Source organism: Gopherus evgoodei, chromosome 1 (assembly GCF_007399415.2).
Source record: "Gopherus evgoodei ecotype Sinaloan lineage chromosome 1, rGopEvg1_v1.p, whole genome shotgun sequence".
Classification (NCBI taxonomy): Eukaryota; Metazoa; Chordata; order Testudines; family Testudinidae; genus Gopherus; species Gopherus evgoodei.
The window spans coordinates 259,884,041-259,912,013 of record NC_044322.1 but is presented as its reverse complement, the minus strand read 5'-3'; the positions used below and the strand labels follow the sequence as shown (position 1 = coordinate 259,912,013).

Genomic DNA, 27,973 nt, shown 5'->3' with positions numbered 1-27,973 from the left:
TAGAGGAGGAACTGTGTCACAATACCTACATATCACACACTTAGCCAAATGTACCTAAAGCAAGAACCATTTGGTGAAAAGCCATATTCCAGTTGGTTGGTACAAAGTTCCACAGACAAGGTTCACAGTACAAGTGGACTTTGTTCTGGTCATAAAAGATGCAGAATTGTTCAGTTTCAGCAAAAACAAGCTTACTGTTTAGTGGTTTCTGGGCATCAGCAGTCCCTTGTCCTTCCAACCCTGAGTTCTGGTCTTCCATCTTAATAGTCTTTGTCTTTTTTGACCTCGTCCTGTCATCCTCATCCTCACTATCTGCCGTGTAAAGACTTCGATCTGTAAATGGTCGTCGCTCATCTCTATCTCACAAGAAATTAAAATATTACAAGCGTTAGTTACTGAATTGTATATTGTTTAGAGTCCTACATAAAATAGTCACATTCTTTGTTATTTGCAATATTCTCTTAGAGGGAAAATTCTCGTTCTCACACTGCCCTTTTCTTCTCCTTTTACCAAACTTTTCCCCACTGCATTCCCTCTGCAGCAAAAGCCATATGGTTCTACTGGTTTACTTCCTTTTTTGTGTATCATAATTGTGTCAGCATGTTTTGGGAAGATTTATTAGTACATTCACGTTCCTCCTGGAACCTGGACGCTGAACATATTAAATTTGACCCTATGGTATTTCTGATGAGAATTTTTTTTGTTTGGAGAGTACTTACTTTACCCTTCTAACAAATCTGTGGATTTAAAAATATTTACAATTTGAAGTTTAATCAAATAACCGAATTTAATACAACATAAATGCACATGCAAGACACCTCCTTTTTCTTTCCCTCCCACCATTCTAGTACCTCTTTGCTTCCCTAGCAGCACAGAAATCACAGAGGTGCTAGTGGACCCTTCTCCATTCTGTTTTCATCATGAAGCCTTACGGTAAGTGTGAGGGAAGGCACAAGCTACCAGAAGTAGAAGGGAAGAACTCTGTCAAAAAATGTGTGCGCCAATCCAAAATGACTGGGAACAAGTGATCCATAAGCAACTTTTCATACCTAATAATTCTTCCATTTGAAAGCAGAAGGCGTAGATCATTGTCCTTTGTTCTCCATTCAGGTACTGTAGAAGATGGCTGAAAAGGCTTGTTAAATCTTCCATTCAGTTTAGAGTTTGCTATGTCCTAAAGAAACAAAAAGCAGGACTGTTTATTATTTCCTCAAATGACAAGAGTTTACACAAATTTCTTTTCTCTGCAATCCACAGCAGCATTTCTCCCCAAGAGATCATAGTGAATATTTCTGATAGCCAGCTTCAGCTTTCCTCTGCTGGCTATCAATGGCTTGGATAGAACAGGTTTGGATATACGCAATACAAAATTGCTGGATTTCATTCCCTCACCTGTGGATTTTTTCTGCTTGTGACCACCCTCCATTGCTATATGCCAACAAACACCCTTCCAGACAAGTATGTTGAAAACTGCTCCCTCCAGAAGTTCTCCTTGTTCTCAAATCATAGGCTAAGCGGGCAACTGGTATGGCAACTACTACCTAACCCACTGTGACAATCAGGTCCAGACACTCCAAGGGGAGGACAAAAAGGTTTAAAACCCAATAAACTAAACAGTTAAACCAAATGATTACATACTATGCTATTTTACTACAAGAGTTTATCAAGTAGGATCTTTTATGAAAGCTTGTAATGCACTGAACTGAATAGTCATTATGAGCTAAGTATACAGGTTATGAAGGTAGGTAGGTAGATAGGTGTGTGAGAGTGTGAGTGTGTGTGAGAGAGAGAAATAGAGAACAAAAAACAAAACAAAACAAACCCCTCAAACTAACTGTGGTGCAATTTCAGCAATATCTCTTATCAGGCAGAGGGGGGCTACCTCCACAAACAGATGCACCTGACTTCAAGTACCTAGCCATCATCCAGTTAAGGAAAAAATAATGAGGAACCATCACAGGAGATGAGAACAGCTTAAAACCAAAAAGAAAACCCCAGTCTTCGGAAACTAAGAAAGAAGAAAATTTTCCACTTTTTGAATAGCAATAGTGACTAAAGGAAAAAATCCTGCAAACTCTTTTAAAATTGAAAAGGTGTGAACTAAAGAGCATCCAGAACTTGGAGGAATGTCTTTTTGTGGGAGACTGTTCATGAACACTGGATCCCTCCTGTAGCTAGGATCTATGCAGGGAAACTTTTAAGACAATCAGTAACTATTATTAGAAAAAAAGATTTTATTGAACATATGAAGCCTGAGCTTGCATCTGTTTATTTTATATCTAACTTGCATATGTTTGCTTTCCTTACTATTTCATCTTTAAATCTGTGTTTTTTCTACTAAATAAACTTTTTGTTTATTTCTACCCCAAGCAGCTCTCTAGTGTGCAAATGGTGTGGTGCATGTATATGCCAAAGTAAGCTAATAACTGGGGGGCTGGCTTCATGCCTTGGGTGTGACACACCAAAAGGGGAATGGTCTCAGTATCTGGTAACTAAGAACTTGGGGAAGATGTATTTGAGGAGACCTAGAATTGGAAGGTTGGTGTCACTCAAAGAGTAACTAGGCTGGTGAGAGCCAGGATGAGACCTTATGCTTGGGGCCATACTGGTGTCAGGGAACTGAACCAGCCCAAAGTTACATAACAGGGAATGACAGAACACTTTACTGGTCTGGGTGGACCCCAAAACATCACACCCACTAGCTAGCCTCTGCCAGTGGAAAAATCCCACAATGCCCAGTAACCTGCCCATAAATTGAACTTTCTTCCTAACTCCAAGAATGGCTTACCCGCTGAAACAGGAGTGTTTACATCCCTTTTAGAAAATACACAATTACATTAGATGAAAAACTATGTCCTCAATATCCATATGAATGGAGAAATATTTTTGAATCCTTCTAGACTCCTTTTCAATTACATCTTGTGGCAATGAGTTTCACAGGTTAAATTCTTTTTCTATATAAAAATTAAATTTAACTTGTTGACTTTCAGTTTAATGGAATGTCTTTTGATCTTGTATTATGAGAAAACAGGAAATAAGAGAACCCAATTCACTTCTCTATGACATTCACTGTTTTGCATACTTCTAACATACTCTCTCAACCTCTCCTGTCTGAACTAATTATTTCTAATATTTTCACTGTTCTAGTGAAATCACTGATTAGTGATCATGGCACTTCCATGCCATAATCGTTTTATCCTCTCAATCTCCTATATCCTTTTTGAGATAGGATGGCCAGATCTCACAATAATTTCGGTGAGAGTTACCTAATTTATACAGTGGTATTATCATACATTTTTTAATCCAATTTCTTATGCTGTTTTTCACATCTTAATATATGGCTTAAACTTTTTTATATATTCTAGGTTTTTGCCTTTTATGTCCATGAAATGTAATACTTGCCTCCTCCCATGGGGACATCTCCAGCCTTTTGAGTACCTCCCTTGTGTGGAGCTCCAGGATATCCAGATTAGAAGGAACTTTGGTAGTATGATCTCGCAGTTTCCTCACTTTTCTTCTGGAATGGTGAGAAGAGGTTGCTTCATGTGAGGATCGTGAAACTGGGCACATACCAAGAATTCCCTGAGTTTTAACTGGTTTGCTGTTCTCCTCCTTTAATTGAAAACAAATATTTCAGAGGGGTCTGTCAGGGACAAGTCCACACATTTAATTAGGGTTTCCCATTCACATAAATGAAAGAAAAATCATAAAAAGAAACAAAAAGTGTAGGTCTTTTGGGGAGGTACTGTGTTTTCTGATGGATCTGTACAGCATCCAGCAGGAGACCCCTCTCCTAATTGGGGCCTTTAGGTGCTACCACAATAATAACCACCACCACACACGATTCTTAGGGCAGTATGTTTGTAACTGTGGCAAAAATTTCAGATACCATGATTTTTCTGCGTGCCTCCAATTTTTCTGTATGTTCATGATCCAACCCAACCATCCCTGCAGCGCTCCCCCTTTAAACAGCATTCCTGTGATTTTATACATCATTTCTTCCTAAATCCGGTGACTTCTACTAAATTTACTTTTCCTGTGATTTTTGATAATAATTGCCACGACAACTCTGCCGCCTTAACCACTGTTTACACTAAGGAAGTACAGGGCATATACCCACTACAGTCAGCAGACCACTACTCTCTTCAGTTTCCAGCACTGCTCTCATCACAGGACTATGCTCATTGCAAAGAGACTAGGAATCCTAATTATTGAAGACCTCTTAGTAGTAAAGTGCACAATATGCCCATTAGAAAGTACAGAGAAGGAAAAATAAAGGAAAAAACAAAAGATGGTGATACACCAGACAAAAAAGAGCAGAAAATGTTCAGAAGAAAAAAAGGACAGACAAAGGGAGAAGGAAGGAGACAAAATATTAAGATCTAAGAAAGGGCTCTCAAAATGTATAACCCTAAAACAGCATAATCTTAAAAAAAACTAAATATTTAAAAACTAGAACTCTTAGAAGTTTTCACTTGCTTTTGAAAAGATTTAAGTTTTCTAATTTTAGAATAAAGATTATGCAATTTAAAAATTGCTATGTTTTTGGTTAATCAGAATTTTCCACATGGCCTTCTACTTTCAAAAATAAATGGCAAGGACAATAAATAAGTGACACTGCAGAAAACAATTATCCTAAAGTTGCAACTACCGTAAAGTTACAAGCTCAAAGTGATCAAGTACCCTTTTTCTAACTAGGACAGCTTTTACAATAATTCAAAGGTAAGAGAAACACAGTAACCTGTGTGCAGTTCAGTAAATGTCTTCTAGTCTTACCTCTACAGAGCGAATCACTTTAGAGAGTTCTTTAATGAGATGCCCAGGCCTAACATTGTCGGGAATTTCAAAGGCATGTTCTGTTACAAGCTGTACGTGAACAGTGGAAAAAGATAAAATAAGTTATACTAAGATAAAAATCAAGTCTATATGGTAGACAACTATAAAGTAGATGAAACTATGAAAAGCCTAGATCCAAAGAAAATCTATTCAAATTAAGCCAGAGCACTTACTAGTAATAGTTAGAGTAGATTGACAGTATGAATGAATATACATGCAGGGGAATCCAGTCAGAACTCTAGAAAGCATCACTGCCTATTTGGTCTCAAGGATATTTAAGGGAGTGCAACATCAACTATCACTCAGCTCTTTCCATTTTCTCAGAATCCTTAGCAAAGAAACTAAAGAAGTGGGGACAGGAAACCATACTGACAATCTATTTAACTGACTACTTCTACTGGAAACAACTTCTCTTTCTCCTTGGAGTATAGTCAGGATGGAACTCTACTTGGGGAGATTACTAATAATAACAATGTTAAAAGCAGGTGAGGTCTGAAGAGAATTCAGTTACATTAAGGTCACAAGACTAATCTCAATCAGGCATCAGATCTAAAAGCCAAATCAAAAGCAATGCTGAGTAAATGCATGAATTGATCTCCAGGCAGCATCCTTGTATATTTCAGTTATGGAGCCTATTTTAAACCTGGTAGAGCATGATCCAAGGTCTTATGGTATTGAAAAGCCTGAAAAGCCATAATAGCGTGTGTTCACTTTAGTCCATTTAGATAATATCTGCACATAGATGAGTTTTACCCATAGATTTATCTTCGGTCAGTGTAAGTGGTCTAAAATGACCTACATGAAGGCTTAGTTCTAGCTAGTTAACTGAGAATTTGCTTTACATCTAAACCAGGGGTTCTCAAACTGGGGGTTGGGACCCCTCAGGGGGTCATGAGGTTATTACATGGGGGTCACAAGCTGTCAGCATCCACCCTAAACCCCCTTTGCCTCCAGCATTTATAATGGTGTTCAATTTTTTTAAAAGTGTTTTTAATTTATAAAGGGGGTTGAACTCAGAGGTTTGCTATGTGAATGGGGTCACTAGAACAAAAGATTGAGAACCACTGATCTAAACTATATAACCTAACTTCTCCAAAGAGCCACATATAGGAAAAAAGCACAAGTATATAGAATGACTGGGATGAAATCAGAGACAACCTTAGTTGAGAACTAGTGCCTTTTTTCCTTATGAAACACACTGTATGGAACAATCAGCCATCAGCCTGTACTGATTTTATATTTCTGGCACCTTTTTGAGAATCTAGTTTTCTTTTGATAGTTGGAAAGAGCAGGCTCTCCTTTAACAGATGATGTAATATATAGCTATAATGTTAAAGCTGTATTCATATAATTATAATTGATTTTATGGAAAATATTAAATTGACAGCTGTGAGGTTACTTATCAATAACTGTTGTTCTTTGAGCAAGCAGTGCACACTGGGGCTACTCACGCCTTCCGTCCCTATCCCCTCAGATGATTCAAAGGAGAAGTGGCCCCAACTGCCCTTCAGTTCCTTCCCTAATTTCACATTTATTTACCTGAGGCCTTGTCTACACTAGAAAGTGTTGCCGGTATAGTTAAATCAGCAAACCCTAGTAGTGGAGACAGTTTATACCAGCAAGAATTCATTTGCTAGTATAGCTTATACCAATTCCCTGAACAAAATAAACTATGCCAGCAAAAGGACTTCTGTGCCAATGTAACTGCATTTACACTAGAGCTTTTGCTGGCATAGCTTTGTCAGGCAAGGGTGTGATTTTTTCCCCACACTCCTAAACAACAAATCTATGTCACCAAAACTTAGGTGCAGAACCAGATCTGAGACTCCAAAGAAAAGGGAAAGACGGGTGGTAAGTATTAATATGCAGCGGCATCATTCAAAAAACAGTTACTGGAAGTAACCTCTTTCTTCGAGTGGCCTCTGCATATTCCCACTTCGAGTTTAGCAAGCAAAACAACCTCCCCTAGAAAAGTGGGCTGAGGCATTCTAGGTAAACAAGGATTGCAAATCTACAAAAAAAAACAAAAACAAAAAAACCAAACAAAAACAAAGCCTGCATCAGCTGTAGACGACAGGTCAAGTGAATATTGAAAATGACCATAATTTCACCCTCTAATCCTTTTCAACATTTCTATGCAGCCACTAAGTGAACTGGTCAGACGCATGAACTCAAGGGCCAGCAATATGCAGATGATACACAGCTCTACTTATCCTTCACTACATATAACCACCTTACCACCATCAAGTTGACCCAGTGCATAGATGAGATGAGCTCACAGATGAAGAGCTGCTGGCTGAAGCTGAACCCGAGCAAGAAATGGACGATGCTGGTGGGCAGATGAAAACAGAGTACATACTCACAGTGAAGTCTCCTTTGACTGAAGGCACACATCCACAATTGGATTACTTTTGGAATCCTTGGAGACACTAGACTCTCACACAGCAGTATTGCGAGTAGCTCTTTTTATCATCTCCAGTTGGCTAGCAGACCCCTTCCCATCCTGGCGGATGAGGACCTGGCCTCAGGTATTCACACCTCTGTCAACTCCCAGATGGAACAAACATACCAATATATCTGATCATGAAGTCTTCAGCACTTCGGAAGCTCCACTTAGTACAGAACGCTGCAGCACATCTTTTTAGCAACACACGCTAAAGCACGTCAAACCTGACCTCTGCTCCCTACACTGACTTCCCATAGAACAGTGAATTGAATTTAAGATCTTGATCGTCATCTTCAAGATACTCCATGGTCTGAGCCCAGGATATCTAAAAGACCACCTAAAGCTCCAATATGAAGACTGAGGCCGACAACTTTGCTCCTCTGATGCAAGAGAACTCTACACAATAAAGGTAAATCTCATCTGTCCAGGAGACAGAACTTTCCCAGCGATCACTCCAAAAAAGCAGAATGAATTCCCCCAGGAACAAAAGACCATCACACATCTTCCCACCTTCCACTCCAAGTGCAAGGCACATTTCTTTGACCTTTCCTTCTCTAACATACATACCAACATGTATATTTTAAAAAACCTTACCAAAACAAGACAGGTCCCTGCATATACTTCTCCCTCTGGAGAGGATCAGAGAACACACAATATGTGACATTGGTCATCTTGATTAATACACTATTGGAACATACTCAGATACAACAGTGATGAGTTCATTAAGAACCTATATGGAATCACCTTTGTCCGGCTTGTCCTCGTCTGTCCCTCCACGAGCACTAGTCGACATCACATCATTCTGTTTCGTTGCGAGCACGTTCTTTTCATTTCTAGCCAAAGACTTTTGTCATGGGATCGGCCCCAGGGCATTTTCGGAATGCCCAACGGTTGCTTGTGGTCTCTGGGGATCCAGTCACTGATGCAGGTTGTTCACCTATTGTCTTGCCCGTGGACTACCTGACCCGCCCATCTCCGCTTTGTATTTATACATTGCCTGCACTATATCAGTCACCTCTGTACACCTTCTGATCGCCTCATTCAATATGTGATCACAGAGCAATATCTTACACATTCACCTTTCCATTGATCTCTGGGTGACAGTGAATTTTTCTTCCTCCGCTTTTGTTGAAACTTGGCCACCCTGCCTGTCTTCTCCTACTGCATTCCCCTTCAAACAAGTTGTTTCTGTTCATGTGCTGACCCAGGTAAATATATTTGTCAACCTCCTCAGTCACTTTCTTGTTTACAGTGATGATTCCTGCTGCACAATGCTCATTTTGCAACCACTTAGTCTTCCATTTGTTCATTTCCAACCCGATATCATGCAAAGTTTTGCAGTTGCTGCAATTTGTTCTCCAGTTCTGCTGTGTCCTTTGTCAATATTACAGTCATCAGCGAAGAGAAGATGCGTTAACTGTTCTCCATCAATTCCAATTCCTTCTTCCCAGTACAATTTCTTGAACAGCAACTCCAGTACTGCTGCAAACAGCTTAGGTGACACTGTGTCATCTTGTCTGACTCGTCTATGTATAATAATAAATAATAATAATAATAATAATAATAATAATAATAATAATAATAATAATTAATAATGCACAGCACATTGAATAATGTTCTCTGTCGAACAATTACAGTTCATTTTTTCCAGCAGGTCAATGTACCTTGGATTGAATCCGATTTTGTTAAGCACATTTTGTACAGCATGAATCTCCACCGTATCAAATGCCTTTTTGTAGCCGACAAATGGAAGACACAATGGTAATTTGTAGTCCTCACATTTTTTGATGAGCTGCCAAACTGAGTGGATGTGATCAATTGTCGAATACCCTGAGAGAAAACCAGCTTGTTCTCTGCTTTCATGCATTTCAAGATTCTTCTTAATCCAATGGAGTATGACAATAGTGAAGACATTATACACTTGTGAGACGAATTTGATTGGACAGTAGTTGCTCAATTCTTCTGGATCGCCTTTCTTCATCAATAGTATTGTTTTTGATTTCTTCCATGCATCTGCAACATGCTTACTATTGATGTAGATGGTGAACCACTGCGTCAACGCTTTGAAGAGAGTATCTTTCCCTGCTTTGAGATATTCCATCCATTCATGGGCTCCTTCCCTCTCCTGATGTTACGAACTGCATATTTGATTTCTTCCCACATAACGTCGCAAATTTCTTCTGTAGCCTGCTGCCTTGACGGTGTATGCTGGACACTGACACATGAGGACTAGAGATCATTGTCAAATTTTGTAAATATTTTGTTCATTTTGCAACTTTCTGATGTCCTTTCACCATTTTCGTTTTTCAGGGCTGCCAAGATAACCTGTTTCAGCATAACATCTTTTTCTACCTTCTTCAGACGCTTATTCTTTTTGGCTGCCTCTCAATTTCTTTCTAAATCCTCTATGTTCTAAATGTGTATGCTCTGGTAGGTCTATATGGAATGGAACAGAGGAATTCCCAATTCCAATTTAAGAAAAAGGGAGTTTGTCAGGAATATAGTGTTGTTTGACCCTGAAGTGACCTCTCTAGCAGAACAGGAGACAATGGATATTCTCCTTGGTAACAAGGAGGTCTAGTCGGGTCATACTCTTTACACAATACATAACGGCAGACTGAGACTTAATGAAGACATTTGTGTTTTTGGTCGATGAGTCTATGGTCTTGATCAAAGGGAGGAATACTTTCATGCTAGACAAATAGCATTCAATTCCAGAACCATAATGTGGAGCTTCCACCTCCACCAGAGTCCATACTCCTTAAAAAGGCTGGATAACAAGGTGAAGGTCCCAAGTCTACCATATGGAAATATTACTGTAAATGGCAAGGGATGTGAGAAAGGAATTCTCTGATAAGAATGTGTTTCTTCACTTTCTGTATCTTCAGTGATCTGAGACATAAGTGACTCAGGAGTAAGCAGTATCAATGAATCGTGGCTCCAGTCTTCTGGAGGCCATATGCGTGGCCTAGGTAAAGGTATCACCCAGTTACACTGGTAAAGAACCTGTCTGTGGACCAAAGTTTGGAGACACACAAATACTCTGACATCTAAGATAGATGAAGTCAGCACAGCAAAGTTCTCTAGTATTTTTTAAAGCACAGTTTTAAAAGGAAGCATCTCATGGACATTTGCAGCTAGCTGGACTGATAAAGAGCTAGAATCTGTCCCATGGAAAAAAGTGATACAATCTAAATGTCACATTATAGGCAGCAATCTTTGTTTGCTGTGGCTGAAGAACATATTATTCACGAACAATTCTGAAGAATTGGTACTATGTATCTAGGGTTCCCAACTGAGATTAAGAAGTTGAATGCCTTCCCATTGGACATTGCTGCTATCTGAGTCCTCAGGTACAGGTAAATTTAAAATAGGAGAAGACTGCTGAAGCATCTGTGCCCAAAGCAGATTATCCTTAGTTTATGCATAGGAGACAGAGTCCAAGGTCTTCCTGGCACCATAACAGAATAGGTTCTAGGACTAAAGCACCAGCTGTGCCAGCACAAGAGAACCTAATCTGATTGGAACACAGACCTCCAGTGCTAAGGCAATGAGATTCCAGGAGTGGCTGCCAAAATTTATTAATTAACTGATTTATTGCTGTTTTCTAGTAGCTCAGGAGATGTCACACCAACGGTGTCAGCATGAAATTCAATCAACTCGATGGGACCTGTGGACCTCAGCCTCAATATTGACAATGCTAGAACCTTGACAATGAATTAGGTTGACCTGGAGACCTTAATGCTGGGCTCATTCAGATAAGACTGGGGAGATGGATGTTGCTTAAGCTGGAAACAAAGCCTCTTAAGGCTAGCGGATGTTCAAAGTCAATGTTGAACTTGATCAAAACCAGACTTAGTCTCAAAAGCCTCCCTTGTTAGAAAGGGAGTGTGAGGCAGCACCCTGGCTCCTGCAGGTCATCCAGATGATACGCAGGCCCGATGGGTTGCATTTCTTCTTTATTCTTCAAACTGAAGAAACCTGTACTGTTAATTTAACAAAGAAGAAAATAGCCCAAAAAAGGCAGAACCAAAAGCACAAAACAGATAAACACATCAATGATACTGCATATGATTCAATCTCACTACACCTTTGGTGGTTAAAAGGGAACTGAAAGGTGGGTATGGCCATTCCCCTTCCCTTTTCTACCCATTGAATCCTCTGTGGGGGGGTGAGGGAATGGAAGGGGAAAATGGCCCCAACTGACATTGCTTGCTAGAAAAATTCCAAAACCATTATATCCCACAAGTGGGAAAACACAGAGGGCACTCAAAAAAAAAACAAACAAAAAAACCCAAACACACTTTCTCTGCAAAATTACAATTCAAACTTCTTCCAGTTTTTAGCTTACTGTGAATGTTCAAAGAAAAGCCTGAGAGGAGATGGATATGCAGTGATTAGTTTCATAGAAGCATGGATGAATGGGCCTGAAGCCAAAGAGGTCCCCTCTTGAACTTTCAGATAAGTCTGTAGATCAGACCAACTACCATAGTGAAGGGAGGGAGGAATGGAGAATAAAGTGTTGAACCCCAAATCTCCCCACAAAAGCAGTACTGTTTTCTGGGGGGGGGGGGGAGTGGGGTGGTTTCAGAATCTCTTTGCTTTATGGTCCTGTGTTTTTCCTTCTCCCTTCACTGCTCTCAATAATTTTGTCTTCAGAGCTCCTTGTTTCAACTAAATTTTCATTCAGAAAAAGGGAGGGAAAACAAGAGCTCATTAATCTTACCTCCCCTACACAGAGTAACTTTGCCAGAGGCAGAGCTAACAAATATAATACTTTTTTTTCCAGAGGGGTTCCCAGTGTACTAATGTATTTAGGGTCTCCCCATATTCATTTATGGATGGTTTAATCTCTTTTAGAGCACCTACAAGGAGCCACTTCTGTAGATAAGCTTTTAAAGGCTATTAGGTCTAAATTACTATGCACCATATGTGCAAAATGTAGAGGCAAACAAAAGCAAACTCTAAATCTGAACACATTTCTGCCAAATCCTGATCATCTCTGCAGTACAGAAGTGATATCAGTGGACACACAAAGTATATTTTGCCAACACGCAATAATTTCACATGGGGAAACTTCATGTGATTGCCATCTAACTCTTTTATCATACACTGGAAAGAGAAAGCAGGATTAAATGCAATCCCAAGAGTTAAATATAGTAACTGGTCTATAATAACTGATGGTTTTATATTGTATGACACTATCTCAGACAGCTTTCCCCCAAACCATCCATCCGTAACTTCTAGCACGTTTTCCAATACTTACAAATGGAGGAAAGATCTACAAAATGGCAACACACTCTAAAAGGACTCAGACTTTCGTGTAATTTTAAAATTAGAAACAAACAACAAATGAACAAATCCACTTGCACTTACTTCTTTTTTCATCCATAACTTTAAAGCACTAAGTAAAGCCTTCACTCCTTTGACTAAGAAGTTCTGGGGCTGGAAACCATCTTCCCTCAGTTCTAAAAAGGACCAAAATTTCAGTTTATAAGCATATTGCAATGTAAAACCACAAATCAGATACATACCTCTCAACCTTTAATAAACCTGCCAATATATTACACTACCAACAAAACATGCGACAAACTGAACTGTAGTACTCTATATGTTTATGTACATCAAACCATAAGAAATAATGTTTTCAAGTACAAAATCTGTTTTCAACTATGGCTTCTTACTGCGTGAAACAATTACATGAGTTTTGCAATGTGTTACAGGTTACTTAGGGCCAGAAGGAGCAGCATTAGAGAAAACATCCTTAATGACAATTTATGCTGAAACAATCTTTAGTTTCTAGTTCAACACCACACAGGTGTTCCACATTTTTGCCATTTGGGATCACAAGAAGAGTGGTGTGGATGAACAGTCTCAGTACAAAATGCCTCAATTAAATGCCTCAATTAAATTCATGCAGCTCCTCCTCACCCATATAAAATTCATGCAATTCAAGCCAGCTGCCTTATGCCACCCCGGATCTCTGCCATAATCCCAATCAATGCCACACACATGCATACACACAATATTAATGCGGTCTCCCCTGCAGTGAGTGGCCACCCTCTTCTTCCCTTAAGGATGGTGGCTGCTGCTGCTGCTGAGTTGCAAAGACTCCCAAAGGCTGCTACAGCTCCTGGGGGCTGCCGCTCAACCTTTCCTTTCACTCTCTTCCCTGTAGCAGAACTGCCTACAATGAAAGGAGAGCTGGCCAGACTCAGCAGGTTCTATTCCTCCTGCACCTGCCCCCTTACAAAAAGAGTGGGTGAGGAGGGAGGTGGCTGCTGGGTCAAATACCTTCATGGGGAAGAAAAGAGCAGATTTGGCCTAGAGCTGCTGTGCTTTTCCTGCTCCCTCCTCATATGAGTAAGGTTTGGGCCCAGTCATTGGCTTTTTCCTCTTCCCTATCTGAAAACTCCTTTCAGCTTCAAGGCATCTCTGTTTCTTCTTTGCCAGGATGCTCTCTGCTCTACGAAGTTTGGAAGTGTGGAGGAAAAGAGCAGGGGGCCCCAAAAGGTGCAGCAGAAGCATCTCCACCCGCCAGCTATCCCCTGTGAAGGGAACCTGCCATAATCAGCTGCAGTGCAAATGTATTGCATGATTGTGGCACTCTGTACCTCAATGCAGCACCCTGAAACCCCCATATTCACCACTATCATATAATTATGTTTCGTACAAAGTATGCCGTGTGAGATATCATTTTAAAAGTCTTGATCTGTTGAACATTAATATCTGTTGGACTGTATGTGCTATCATTGTATATGAAGTTTTGCTATGTGTATGTTACTGAGATATGTTGTGAGGTTGGGAACACCCACAACCAACCTTTCAGGTGCAACAATGGAGTAGCCTGACATGCTGATGGCTCATTAAAGAAAATCCACTGTCCCAGGAACTGTATACAATGGAGATTTCTCAGAGAGAGAGCATGTAGACAATGGAGAATGTTTAACCAATGGGAGAGAACCCCTACCTCATGAGGACAGATCTTTCCAGCAAACTGGAAGAAATTATAAAGAGGGGAAGTCATATCATGACTTGGCTTCACTGCCCCCACAACTCAACACCTGGAAACATGCTTGGAGGACAAAGCCTTTGAACAGGTGAGGGGGTTCCAGGCTGGAGGAGAATTCCAAGCCTGCGTATTGAAGATCTGTGACCTGTTTGTACTATCTATCAGGGCGAGACACTGCTTGATTCAAGTCCTGTCTAGTTTATAGTACTTGGACTGCAAATTTATTTTATTTCTTAGGTAACCAACTCTGATCTCTGCGCTTACTATGTATAATCTATCTTTCTGTAGTTAATAAATGTGTTTTATATTTTACCTAAATCAGTGTGTTTTGGTTGGGAAATCTCAGCTTACATTACCAAGACTGGTGCATGTCCTGTCCACATTGAGGGAGGTGCAGACTGGGTAATGCATTTACACTGGTCAGGTTTCTGACCAGGGCAAGACAGTACAGTTTGGGGGTGCAAGGCTGGGGAGACTTGGCTGGAGCCTCTCTATTGTTGGTTCATGAGTGGCTGGGAGAAGCATTCATGTAACTCTGTTGGGTGTGTCCCTGCCTGTGGATGTCTGTGTAAGTGCAGTACCTGCCAGAGGTTTGTAGCTTGTCAACAGCATCACAGTGTGAGAGGGATACCCCAGGTTGGTGGGACAGAGGGCTCAGCGGTCCCACAGTTCAGGTTGCACCCCGGGAACCCCGTCACAATGATACAGTACAGTTGAGAGCTCTGTTTAGGAGAGCAATCAATGATTTTAAAGTTCTGATTGTGAAACAGATCAGTTTAATGCATGCTACAACACTCATAGTACCACAAAAGTACCTCCGTCCAGCAAGTTGTACAAATTAGTTTAGCACTGAAACTTGGCATGAAAGGTTTCTGTTCAGATACTGTTCTCGTTTTTCTAAAAAGTACATTTTTATTGTCATAACAATGACAGAATGAGCTTTATACATGAAGAAGTCTTAAAAATTCAGATCCATAAATGGGAAAAAGATCAAAAAGAACCTCATACCAAATGGCACACTGTCCACGCATAAAAGAAATTATTGGGATGAGAAGATTACTCACCCTATGCAGTAACTGAGGTTCTTCAAAATGCATCCCCCTAGGTGTCCCTCCAATGTAGGAGTAGGTGTGGCAGCTAGGGTGATCAGACAGCAAATGTGGAAAATCGGGACGGGGTGGGGGGTAATAGGAGCCTATATAAGAAAAAGACCCAAAAACCAGGACTGTCCCTATAAAATTGGGACATCTGGTCACCCTAGTGGCAGCGCCCCCTGCACCTAGGACAGGAGATCAGCAGCAGTGCCCAGACTGCACATGCGCACCTCCCTCTTCTTGTGCTCTGAGCAGGATGTATATATAACACTGAGATCCAACTGCCCTCCAGATCCTTCTCTGCCGCAGAGCTTATGCGTTGACTCTGAAGAAGAGGGGAGGAGAGTGGGTAATGGAGCACCAATAGGGCCACACATCTCAAAGGACTTCAGTTACTGCACAGAGTGAGTAACCTTTTCTTCTTCAAGTGATGTCCCTATGGATGCTCCACTGTAGGTGCCTAAGAAGCAGTGCCCCTAATTGGAAGGCAGAGGCTTTGAAGCAGCATTTACTGCAGATGTTAGGACAGTATATCCTAGGAAAGTGTCTGCTGTGGTGTCATGAGTAAAGGCGTAGTGATGGGTAAAAGTGTCTGTGGATGCCCACATAGCCACTTTGCAAATGTCGGCAATATGAACATTACTGAGAAAGGTAACAGAGGTGGAAAGTGAGCCGGTGGAATGTGCTCTAATTGCAGCAGGAGGTTGTTGATTGTGCAGTTGGTAGGACAGATGTATACACTGCAAGGTCCACTTGGAAAGATATTGTTAAGAGATGGCTGTGTCCTTGGATCTTTCGGTCCATGAAAGGAATAAACGTGGTGATTTTCAGAAAGGTTTCATCTTGTCCAGGCAGAAAGCTAAATGGCATAGAAGGCACAGAGTAGTGGTGCATCCCATGTGATGAGGAATGCATCTCCTAGAGATGCACGTCCCAGTCCCGCTCTCGAGCGGAATTGAGGACACTGGGCAATCTGTGGTGTGTCAAAGATCTATGGTGGGGAATCCCCAGCAGTTGAAAATAAGCTGAAAGATTCATGTATCCAGTTCCCACTCTTGGTCATGAGAGAATCTCATGCGCCATGAGTCCACAGTGGTGACAGTGCTGGCAACGGTAGCAGAAGCTGGAAGCTCCGGGCCCTTTAAATTGCTGCCGGAGCCCCATGGTAGTGGTACCGGCAGCTGGGAGTTGAGAGGCTCTGGCAGCAATTTAAAGGGACAGGGACTCCAGCTGCTGCCAGGAGCTCCGAGCTCTTTTAAATTGCCAGGCCCCAGGGAAGCTGCCTCTTTCAGCCCCCCTCATCAGCGGCCCTGCTAGCATGGTTGGCTGTATACTGGCTCTTACCAATATGCCATACTGGACCAGCTTACTTTCACCTCTGGCTCTAGCAAGCTGATGTGTAGAGTGGATTCAATTAAGGACCATCTGTCCTGTGCTGTATGATTGTGAAGGTATGCTCTCCAACTGATTAGAGATGCATCGGTTGTTAGCATCATGGTCAGCACTGGTTGGAGGAAAGGAACTCTGACACAGATGTTCCTGGGATGTGTCCACTGGAGTAGAGAGTCCTTGACGCTCACCAGCATGGATAGAAGTTTGTGGAGGCTGTGTCTGTGAGGGACATATACTATACGGAGCCATGCCTGAAGACATTGCATACATAACCATGCATGCTTTACCACAAAAGTGGCTGCTGCCATGTAACCAAGTAGTTAGAGACACGTCCTAGTGAAGATCTAGGGGCAGGCTCATACTTTGGATACAAGATCCACTGTAGTCAAGAATCTGTGAGTTAGAAGGAAGGCTCTGGCTTCTATGGCATATAATTGTGTGCCAATGAACTTCAGATGTTGGACCAGCATTAATGTAGACTTCTCTAGGTTCACACAGAGGCCTAGATTCATAAAAAGGTCCATTGTCACCCAGATGGTGCAAAAAGCCTGTTGCGGATGGGGCCTTGAGAAGACAGTCATCTAAGTAGGATGACGCCTTATCTCCTTAGGTAGGCAGCAACTACTGCAAGAACTCTGGTGACTACACAAAGGGCCATCAACAGTCCAAAAGATATTACCTTGTACTGATGGGGGGGGCGGTCATGGTGAATCAGAGAAACTGTCTGGAGGCAAAATGTACTGTGATATGGAAAAATAAGTAAGTCTTGGAGGTCAAGGGCAGAGAACTAGTCCTCATGTTCCAGTGCCGGGATAACGGTGGAGGGGGGTAACCATCTTGAAGCGCTGCAGTTTGACAAACTTGTTTAGGTTTCAAAGATCCAGGATCCACCAGATTTCTTCTGGACCAGGTAATAATGGGAGCAGAAACCCTGTCCCCCTGTTGGAAAGAGACCAGCTCTTGGATCCCAGTTGCAGAAGATGATTTATTTCTTCTCATAGAAGGGGTCCGTAAAAGGGGTCCCTGAAGAGAGATGGGGAAGGAGGGTGGCAGGGCGGGATAGATAGGAAAGGGATGAGTATCCTTCCCCGACAATCTCTAGAACTCACTTGTCTGAGGTGATTAGGCTCTATGATGGAAAGAGTAGAGCTAAGCATTCGCCAAACTAATGGGATGTTGAAGATGGTTGGTATGACTGGCACAGGGGGAGGCTTCTTGGGGGCCTCAACCACATCTTCAAATTTGTTGCTTGGCTGGAGGTTTGTATGAGGTAGCCCCTTCAGGAGTGGCTTGTGTGCATTTGGTAGGGGGCTTTTGTTGTTGACGCTGAGTGTCATACTTCTGCAGGGGAGTGTACTGCAGTGGTTGGGATTGCAGGGGAAGATGATACTTTCCCTGACATCTCTTCAATGCAAGCGTGTAAACGTTAAGAGAGCAGAGAGTAGCTAGGGAGTCTTTAAGGAAGTGTAGGGAGTAATCCATACGCGCCGCAAATAATTTGGGGCCCTCAAAGGGAAAGTCTTCTACTGTGGTTTGTACCTCCTTAGGAAAGCCTGAGAGGTATAGCCATGATGCCTGCCTCAGGACTACACCGGTTGCAATGGAGCAGGTGGTGGTATCCACAGAGTCTGAAGAAGCTTTAGGGCTATATGGGCCAGGAGGTGTCCCTCAGATATAAGTGCCTGGCATTGTTCTTTCCTGGTTTCAGGCAGGTCTTGGCAGAGTTCCTCTATCTTGGAGTAGCTGAGGTAGTTGTACTTGGCCATAAGAGCTTCATAATTCAATATATGAAATTGGAGCATGGCAGATGAATAAGCCTTGCGTCCGAATATATCTAATCACTTCGGGTCTCTGTCCTGATGGATCGATCAAGGGTGACATTGCTGTCTTTTTTCTTACACCACATTAACTACTAGGGAATTAGGAGTGGGATGTGATAAATGAAATTCCATCTCTTTTGTGGGAACATAATATTTTTTGTCTGCCATCTGTAGTTCAGAAGGATGGACACTAGAGTCTGCTAGAGCACTTTCAAGAGTGTGTCTCTGATAGATAGGGCAATTTTTGCAGCAGATGATACGTGCAGGATATTGAGTAGTGTGGTTTATGTTGCTGATCTTTCACTTCTTCCAAAGGAATCTAGAGGGAGACTGCAACGCTGCGAAATAATTCTTGAAAGTGCCTGAAGTCATCAGCAACAGAAGAAGATGGGGACATGACAGCTTCATCAGGGGAAGAAGAGAAATGTTGTCCTGGTGGAGCTTCATCCTCCTCTTCTTCCTCCTTGTCTGGTATCAGGAGAGGTTCAGTCTCTGGTGGTGAGAGACTAATGGAAAAGGCAAAGGTGCAGGTCTCTGGCTCTGCACCATGGAAGGCTTCCCAAATTGTGCCCCATACATGGCCCAAGGGTCCCAACATGGCCAATGTGTTGGGGAGCAGAATGTGGGATTGCATCCACAGTGGTCCATACCAGGATTGTGCATAGTGAAGGTATCTAGATGAAGTTGTTTGCTCCTGTCTGGAATAAGAAGGAGTGATGGAGCCCTCTTCCTCCTTGTCACTGGGGAAGGGAGATACTGTCCTCAGGGGAGAAAGGGAGCAGTGTCGTGAGTCTGGAGAGGAGTGTAGAAGGCAAGGGAGGTTGTGTCTCCTGAAGTTGGTGTTTTTACTGAAGCAATGTCATATGAGCTGCAGCCAAGTAAAAATGACAACTGCTGTGGGGATGAAATGAGGACACATTTTTAATACCTTGGCTTCAATGTAGGTAGCACAGGCATCCTGCATGTAGTAGTCAAAGCTGAGCTGGCAGAATTCAGCAGGAATCTTGGACTGTGTTGAAACAAGCAGCGCCAAAACAGATTCCTAGTCCTCAAAACACAGGGCCTTGACTCTCACTTCTGCTTCCAGGATAAGTTACAGCAGTTGATTACATCAAAGCTTCAACAGAAAAAATGCCAAGAACTATAGGGGGGTTTTTGAGCAGGGACCTAGTCCTTTATTTACAATGTAAAGCACATACCAGGCTTTGGGGTGCTATAATAATTAGCAAAAGATGAACTAAATAGGTACTTCAGTAAAAGATCAGCTAGAAAATGGGAAGGCAAAGGAGTGGAGGTCTGATTATAAACCAAAGTAGAGTTGAGCAGCAATCACTCACAGGAACCCAGTCATAAAACTCCTTCAGGGAGCTTCCTGTCTGACCGTCACAAAAGACCTGGAAGGTGGAGGCAGTTAGTAACGTGCAACTGATCAGGAAAGTGCAAGTGCAGTCCTTGTGATCTGATCTCCACTACACAGAGGACCATGGAGGTCTAGGAAAAGAGAAATCCTGGGGTCTGTCTCTTGGATCAGAAGGGCAAGAGTTTCCACCCTGAATGGATTCTTGAGCACTCCTCTCAGTCCAGATAATCAGACTCAGCCCTCTCACTTCCCTAGGCTTCAGAGCCTGAGCTCCAACCTGAGCCCCAGCTTCAAAAGTGTTATCTACAGCTATTTTTAGAGTGTCAGCGTGAACTCCACTAGCTTGAGTCTGTTGACCAGGGCTAGAAGGCTTGCTGCCACAAGTTGTATACCCATACCTTCAGAGGATAAATAGGCCCAGGGTCAGGTAAAAACTCTCCCATCACCTCCCCCTCCCCTTTTTTTTTTTTTAAATTACCACAAAGAATCAGGAGCAGAAACTAAAGCCCCTATACTGACTGAATGGATGATTCCCTTGGGACAAAGAGCTTTTGTGATACTGTTCAGGATAATGTTTCTTTTCATTAGGTCTTGAGAGGGGAAACCAGGAAAGGCAGTGAATTGGGATTTTTTAAATCTTTGAAGAAGCCCTTGTTTGAAATAGTAGTGGCTCAGGTTTTAAAGATGTTCTTGAGACTCTTAGGGAAGATGATCCTGGGTCAGAAAGATTTGTCTATGGAGAAGATCTATCTGAGACAGTCCCTTGAGGTGGGGTAGGAAAATGTCCTAACCCCAATGGCATGAAAGTAAGACTGATTTCCAGGATGAGTGGAAATTCCAACTGTGGCAAAGTAAATGAAGCTGCCCAAGCATTTCTAGATAGATTTAGTTAGATTTAAGCACTGACCTATCTTTCAAAAAATGTTTACAGTCTCAAAATAATTCACCTTCAAAAGGGAGCCTGAAGATGGTTTTGCTTGGAAGAGGTGAACCAAAACCTGCAGTCACACATTTACTTGTGCTAGGGTGTTAAAGAAGACAGACCTGCCAGAGAACTGATGTCGTAAGAACTGCAGATACAGCCTAATATCCTTCTGACAGAAGGAAGCTTTTTCTTAACATCACTCTTGCCAGTTGCAATCCGATTTTTTTTGAGAGTATACAAAGGAGTGATTGATTGATAGGGCGATATGAGTTGACAACAAATGCTACTTCAGAATATAAAGTAATGGAGGAGTATTCAAGGCTTCTCTTAAAAACTCTTTCAATCTTGCAGTCCACAAAGTATTGTGAGCATACTGCTTTATCTAACGGGGATGAGATCTTGGGTAAAATTTTCAAAGGAGTCGACATAATTTAGAATTCTAAATCCCACTGCCTCTCAATGGGCTTAGGCTCCTAAATCATTTAGGTGCTTTTGAAAAAAATTTACAGTTTAGCATAAGAGCCAGTCAAAGCTGAAGTTCAAGAAGGGTAATCAATTCTGAGGACATGAGCAACAGATTCCCATGAAAGGGGAAAATGTCAATGGAAGGAAATAAATGGAAAAAAATAGACTTTGTAAAAGTGACACCTTATAAAGAAAGCAAAAAACTTTTAAAATGAATTTGTGCTGGCTATGTCACTAAAAGCGGAGTTCACTGCTTCTACAAGGCAAAGAGACAGTCACCAGAAAAACAGAAAAAACATCTCATGTAAGTTACTTGAGTGCTTTAAAAAGAGTTACATTGGATCAAGAATTTCTTCTCAAACACTGTTACCACAATAAGCACCTCAAGATGATACTGTGAAACCCTGACTTCTTGAAGGAGTCTCTTTGATCAAACTGAATTGAGAATCTCACCAAAACAGACAATAGGAAGAGTTTTACAGAAATAGATAATGCATGATGTTATGTGTCTTAAATGCTTGATCTCTTTGGAAGGTATCTCATGAAGAGGTGATCTAGAGGAGTTGGAACACATTTTACAACCATCAGGCTTAACATGGTCCTTTCGGTCAGCAGGGAACTAATTCTACTATGTTAGGTTTAGCCTTCCCAGTAAGATTGTATTTTCCCAGGATCTTAGATGACCAGTGTGTCCAAACTTAAAACTTAATACTGTTCAGAGAAATGTATTTTCACTGGCCAATTATGCTGCTGGCATCTGGGCGGCGGGGGAGGAGAAGGGCAGGACACACGACAACTGACATTAAGTTTCACTTCAAATACTAAAAAAAATGCCAGAGTAATCAATTTATACACATAGACTTCCGCAAATGGAGTTTTACTGTTAGTCAATCCTCACATGAATATTCAGAATTACCATTTACTGAAAGCAAAAATGATTAGATGAAGAACTGTAACAGTGCAGCATTAGCAAAATCAAAAGAACAGATTTTGGTAAACAAATTATACAAGCTTTTCCCAGTTAGGAACTCAAAGCACGCAAAGACTATGTTCCTCAGCTCACCCAACTTCCCCAGATTACATATTTGTCATGAGATGGAGACCATGACCTTCCCAAGATGAAAGAAAGCCAAGATGCTCAAAATCTTATTAAAACATGAAATTAGTTACCTTTCAAAGTTTCCAGTAAGTTTTTGGCCACAAACCAACAGATGGCTTCAAAGAAAGGGAATTTGAAAAGATCTGGGGTTTTTAGCCTTTTCTCCATTTCATAACACCTAAACAAATAATTTAGAAAGGTTACTATACGGGTACATCTTAGAATTAATCAATGCAATATCCAACTCGTACAATGTTCAGAAAAATAAAACCAACAGGCCATTATAAACAAAACAAAATCAAGTTCCACATAGCCAAACCCCAACAAGACCACAGTCGGACAAGACTGAACTCTGATCTTATCCGATCTCTGACTATCAAGTTTAACAGCTGCACTTGCAAAATTAAAGTTGGACTTCATAAAACTAGGATACAAACCCAATGTGTAATCTTTTAAAGATGAATGTAATTGGGATTCCACTGTAATAAATAAAACAGTATGTTTAGAAGATAGCTCCACATCTTGGACAACAATTAATATAGCTGTCCTGACAGCAATCCTGACTGAAGATTGCTCCTTCCATCTCAGAATTTCACACCTGAGTGTGACCAGTTTTAGCATCTCTCTTTTTTGTACTAATCTCCAAAGTAGAGCTTGTTTGATTTTAGGATGGAATTAAATGTGTGCAGAGCATTCATTGGAAACTATGTTGTTCTTATTGAAGTGAAATAGATCAAAGTCTGCTTCTGGCACAAACTAAGAAAGTCAGCAATGTCCATTACCAGACCTTGTCTCCATTTAATCCCATTTAACAAGTATGATGAAAACTATCTATTAAATAGAAGGATGTCCTGCTTGTGGAGGAAAAGGTATAGTCTGAACAGACAGATGACACTAACCTGAGCTGCATGCCAATATTGAGGTTGTGCAAAAAGTTTCCTCCAAAAGCCATACAGTCCTGAGATGTGAGCACAGCATGAATCCAGCCTGAATTGAAAAAAATAAACATTAAACTTAATATGCATCTACACTACAAAATGTTGTGCCTGGGTTTGGGCACAAAAATATCAGTTGTGTGTGTATACAAGGCCAGAGAGTGACAATTTGCATTTCAGCAAAATACAAGTTAACAGGACATTATCAATCTGAAATCTAGGTTTGTTTGTGGTTTTGGTTTTTTTAAGTTAATAGTAGTTACAGAAGTTACCCAATCCAAGGCCTTTGTGGTTTTAAAACCACATTCCTATTTAAAAAAACCATTTTCTCTCTCTCTCTCCATTTGCTATGTGAAAAACCCACAAACCCCAGGAAATTGACTGTCATGAAACAGACTATACACAAAGTAATCAAAATAAAAAGAAAGAATAATTTCTTGCTAATCTTTCAGTTCATTGTAATCTTAGGTGTCACTTGTAACAAAACAAAATACTTTCGTCTGAATGTTTTATCTAAAAAGTAATTATAGCCCTCTTTAAGTATTCAGAAAAGAATTAGAAGGTACTTCCACTAATTATCCTAAACCATAGCCATTATATAATAGCCCAATGGAACTATGATCAAATTAAAACCAAGACTAATAATCACTCTTACACTACTAATTTGTCATGTAATTGAAAGATTATTCTCATAACATCATAATTTAATATGATGAGCACAGGCCAATAATATTGTATGTCTCTACCTAGCTACTACTGAAGCTCAAATAACTTCAAATATGTACACAAAAGTATATATCTATTGGCTTCTTATCTGAAAGTGGATGTAGTTTAAGTTTGCCTTCAATAGCTTTAATTCAGATAAATAGTATACACTCATTTTCCTCTTCCCACATCATTCAACTCTACAGATGTATATTACTAGTAGAATCAATTCAGCAAAGTTCAGTCAACTATTCCCAGACTGCTGCTAAATATTAGGCAAACCATTTAATCTCTCCAAGTACTTATCTGTGAGCAACTTCTAATTTCAGACTTTGAAGTTCATATTTGTTATTTGCTCCTTGTGCAAGAATGGCTTTTTGAACTATGTTTAAGTGATGACCTAGAGCATAGCCATTAAATGCTACTTGTCCGAATGCAAGATTCAATTTGAATTGCAAGTCCATTTGTGAACATATTTTGGAGGCCACCTACCAATCAGAGGAAATGTCCATTTGCACCTGGACAGAGAGATAGAAATGGCCAAAATGTTGCATGTCATTACAAATATTAGAAGTGACTGGACGTCACATAAGAGAAAACACATTTTAAATGTTTTGCTGTAGAAATAGCTGGCAAATCTCTATCCATGCTGGAAAGTTATCAAACTCTAATCTTGTCTTTTTCTCCTTAAATATTACTACTATGAATCAGGTTAACAAAAACCCAAGTCAATTTCTTAAGAAACTTTCCAACTAATTAAACATTTTAAAGGATTGATATTTTGCTCTGTTTGGGTATCAATTCCAAGTATTTTTAAGACAGACAGTCTCTTCCTCAAACTTAACGATATTTCTAAAAATGATACTTTAATGCATATCTTTTGATATCCTGAATTTGCTGGTGATACAATGTAAGTACACAAACTGCTGGGAGGTGGGGAGGTGAAGGAGGTAAAAAATCTTACCTGTAGGAACAAATAAGGTATGTCCTTGTTTCACCACACATTTATAACATTTGTCTACCTTATCCCCAAAATACACTTCACTCTGGGTGACAGAGGAACTCCAAGATTCATAGAGAGCCAGATTTTCATCAGTAGGTTTGATCAAGTAGAAAATCTTCTCACCCTGTACACAAAAAATATCCCATATGAGGTATGGTACAATTTTGGAATCGTTTACATAAACGATATTATTGTTAGGCAAGCCCTGTAAACTAATAGTAATATCCTGTACTTCCATGCAAGTGCCCTACATGTTTTCCAACCCTCTATGTCACTCTGGTCTACCAGAAGCTAACTGTGTAGTACATTCCACCCTTTTGAGCTTTGGGGACAAGGAAAGTGCCACATTAAGGAACAATTTATTAGTTCTGGTGGAAGTTGTGTCCAGTCATTCTCGGCTACATGGCTGCTGCAATTCAGAAAGCAGTGTGAACCAATGTTTGAGAAAGTTCAGTTTGTCATTTCATTCATTTTCTCCTATAAAATGCTCAGGATAGCATCCACCGATCTGCTAGAAAGTGCAGAGATTGGTATTTTCATCTAGGGAATCAACTTGTACAGAGGACTGAATAACAGTGCAGTCAGTATTCTTCTTCTGCCCCCTTCTCAAACTAACAATTTCATTCAAAATACATGAGGAAATCCCTGAACACAGGTTTCTTTTGTGGCAAGAAGATGTACACAGGACAAAATCATTTTCAAGCACTTAGGAAGAAAGGACCTTCTTACCCACAGAACATGGTACCAGACTGATGTGCCCCCAAAATCAATATGAAAATCAGTGTAGCTGTCCTGAACTCCCATCAAGCAATATTTCTGAACAAAAGGCTTGGGGAAGACGGAGTCATCTGGCCAGTAGTTTTCCACCCAGGAAAGCTTTGTGGCAATGTCAGGGACTTCCACCAATTCAGACATCCTTAAAAAGTAAGTAAATGATGGGTAAGGACAAGTAATGATGAGAGATCTTTAAATGTTTACCTTTCCTAAATCTCTATCAAATTGTAAAAATGTTTACTTCTACATGATTCCATACTGTCCCCAAATCCCAACACAAAATAGTCTACCAGAGACCTTTATTTTAGAGTACTATTTACTTATACATTTACTTTTTGTTTTAGTAAAATCTACTTTCTGCTTCAAAGGAGTCCAAGTCAAGTTGTCTCAAAGTCATTTACTCACTTTGTGTCTGAAAATTCCAGACTGATCACATTTAATACTTTTGGTCGATCAGGATTCATGAAATACTTAATATAATTATGAAGCTTCATTTTACTGTCTGCCTGCCTTGCCACATCAATTACATCTATCACTTTGTCGCCATCTGTAAAAAATAAGAAAATTAACATTTTAACAAGACATATGTTTAATATTTTCTGCAAGATACGACAATCCATTTGTACACAGCCAGAGGCTGTCACTGGGACTGGCAAAGACTGGTGTCCTGGGTGCAAAGAGGTCTGGGGGTCAGAAGCCAGGTGAACTCCACAAATGAACTCCACTACCCCACCCACCCCAAAACAAAGAGGGTCAAGAGTAAACCAAGATCTTATCTAGATATAATTTGTTACTTTATTTTTAGGTTCAGTTATATTCTTAAATAAACAGTAAGTCACCACTTCTGTGGTTAACCAAAAGGAAATGGAGGAACCTAACATGGACTAGCTGGTTCATATGCTTGGTTTTGCAGCTTCTGTCACCGAAAGGGGGAGAGGGTAGGTGGAAATAATCAAGAATATATTTATTTGTATATATTTCTATAGCAGTCATCACCACAGTATCCGAGCACTTAACTCAATGTCTACTACAAATTTTCTACAAGCAATAAGGAAGTTTATAACCCTGATCCAGAAAAGGTTTAAGCATATGAATAACTAAGCATGGAGTAATCCCACCGGACTTCTTGCATGCTTAAAATACACACACGCTTAATTCTTTGCAGGATTTGGTCTTATGTCTATGCATTTTCTTCTGAGTATTTGTAGTGATATCTTGTGGACCATTAGAGGGGACGTTGTACTTCTTATCTCTGACAAGTGGGTGGTATCGTTGCAAGGAGCCTGTCAGATTATCTTGGCTGGATCTATGAATGCCTCATTTATGGGGAGCGCAATCTTCAATGAGGTTGATGTTTGTAAAATGTCCAACGGCTTGTGTTGAGACTCTGCAACCTCTTCCAAGGGTATCTTGAGTGAGTAAGCAATCCATTTAAATCACTCCTGGAATTGTCTAAAGTCATCGGCTACTGTGGGTGGAGGAGGCATGACGGCTTCATCCAGAGAGGATGAAGAGATATTGGTTGGTAGAGTGACTTCCTTATAAAAAAAGTCTCCTTAGAGGGGTCCACCCGCCAAGGATGGAGAGCATCTCAGTCTCTCCCTGTGAGAGCTAGAAGTCCTAGAATAGTGTTGCCTGTATGCAGCCCATGGATCCTAATAAGGCCACTGCAGTGGGAATGGTATTAGTGGTGGCATCCACGGATGTCCATACCACCAATGGGTGTTAACCCTGGAGTGATATGTGGATTGCTCCTGTGGACCAGGTCTGGTGGTTGCCTGAATGGATGAGAAGTAAGTGTCCCCTTCTTCCTTATCCTCCTCCTCACTGGAGAAAGGATGGGACTATCTGGATGGGGCTGTAGATTGGCACTGTATCAAGAATGCTGGAGTAATATCAGTACCAAGAAAGGGAGATTCCAGTGTTGCAGAAATTGGAAGGTCCTTGTGGAAAAGAAATTGTTGAGGTACCACAAGCATTGGTACCAAGGAGGACGTTTTTGTTGGTGCTGCTGAAGTTGTAGTGGTTGTCGGTACTGATCTGGCTGTGCTACGCACTAGGTGACTGGTATGTCACGCAGCAGACTACAGCAATGCTAAGCTACCCA

The 27,973-nt window shown here is 40.9% G+C and overlaps 1 protein-coding gene across 1 annotated transcript in view; it reads right to left on the bottom strand.

Annotated features, from left to right (window-relative positions):
* Window positions 1-27,973, bottom strand: part of KDM7A (lysine demethylase 7A) — a 100,819-nt gene that overhangs the window by 25,943 nt on the left and 46,903 nt on the right. Inside the window, exons 5-14 of the mRNA XM_030544159.1 lie at window positions 26,272-26,413; window positions 25,822-26,008; window positions 25,054-25,216; window positions 23,349-23,436; window positions 22,521-22,627; window positions 12,659-12,750; window positions 4,777-4,866; window positions 3,403-3,612; window positions 1,050-1,174; window positions 196-356 (exon numbers count right to left, since the gene is read on the bottom strand). Coding sequence (XP_030400019.1) covers window positions 196-356; window positions 1,050-1,174; window positions 3,403-3,612; window positions 4,777-4,866; window positions 12,659-12,750; window positions 22,521-22,627; window positions 23,349-23,436; window positions 25,054-25,216; window positions 25,822-26,008; window positions 26,272-26,413 — 1,365 coding nt within the window. The remainder of the gene's footprint in view (window positions 1-195; window positions 357-1,049; window positions 1,175-3,402; window positions 3,613-4,776; window positions 4,867-12,658; window positions 12,751-22,520; window positions 22,628-23,348; window positions 23,437-25,053; window positions 25,217-25,821; window positions 26,009-26,271; window positions 26,414-27,973) is intronic.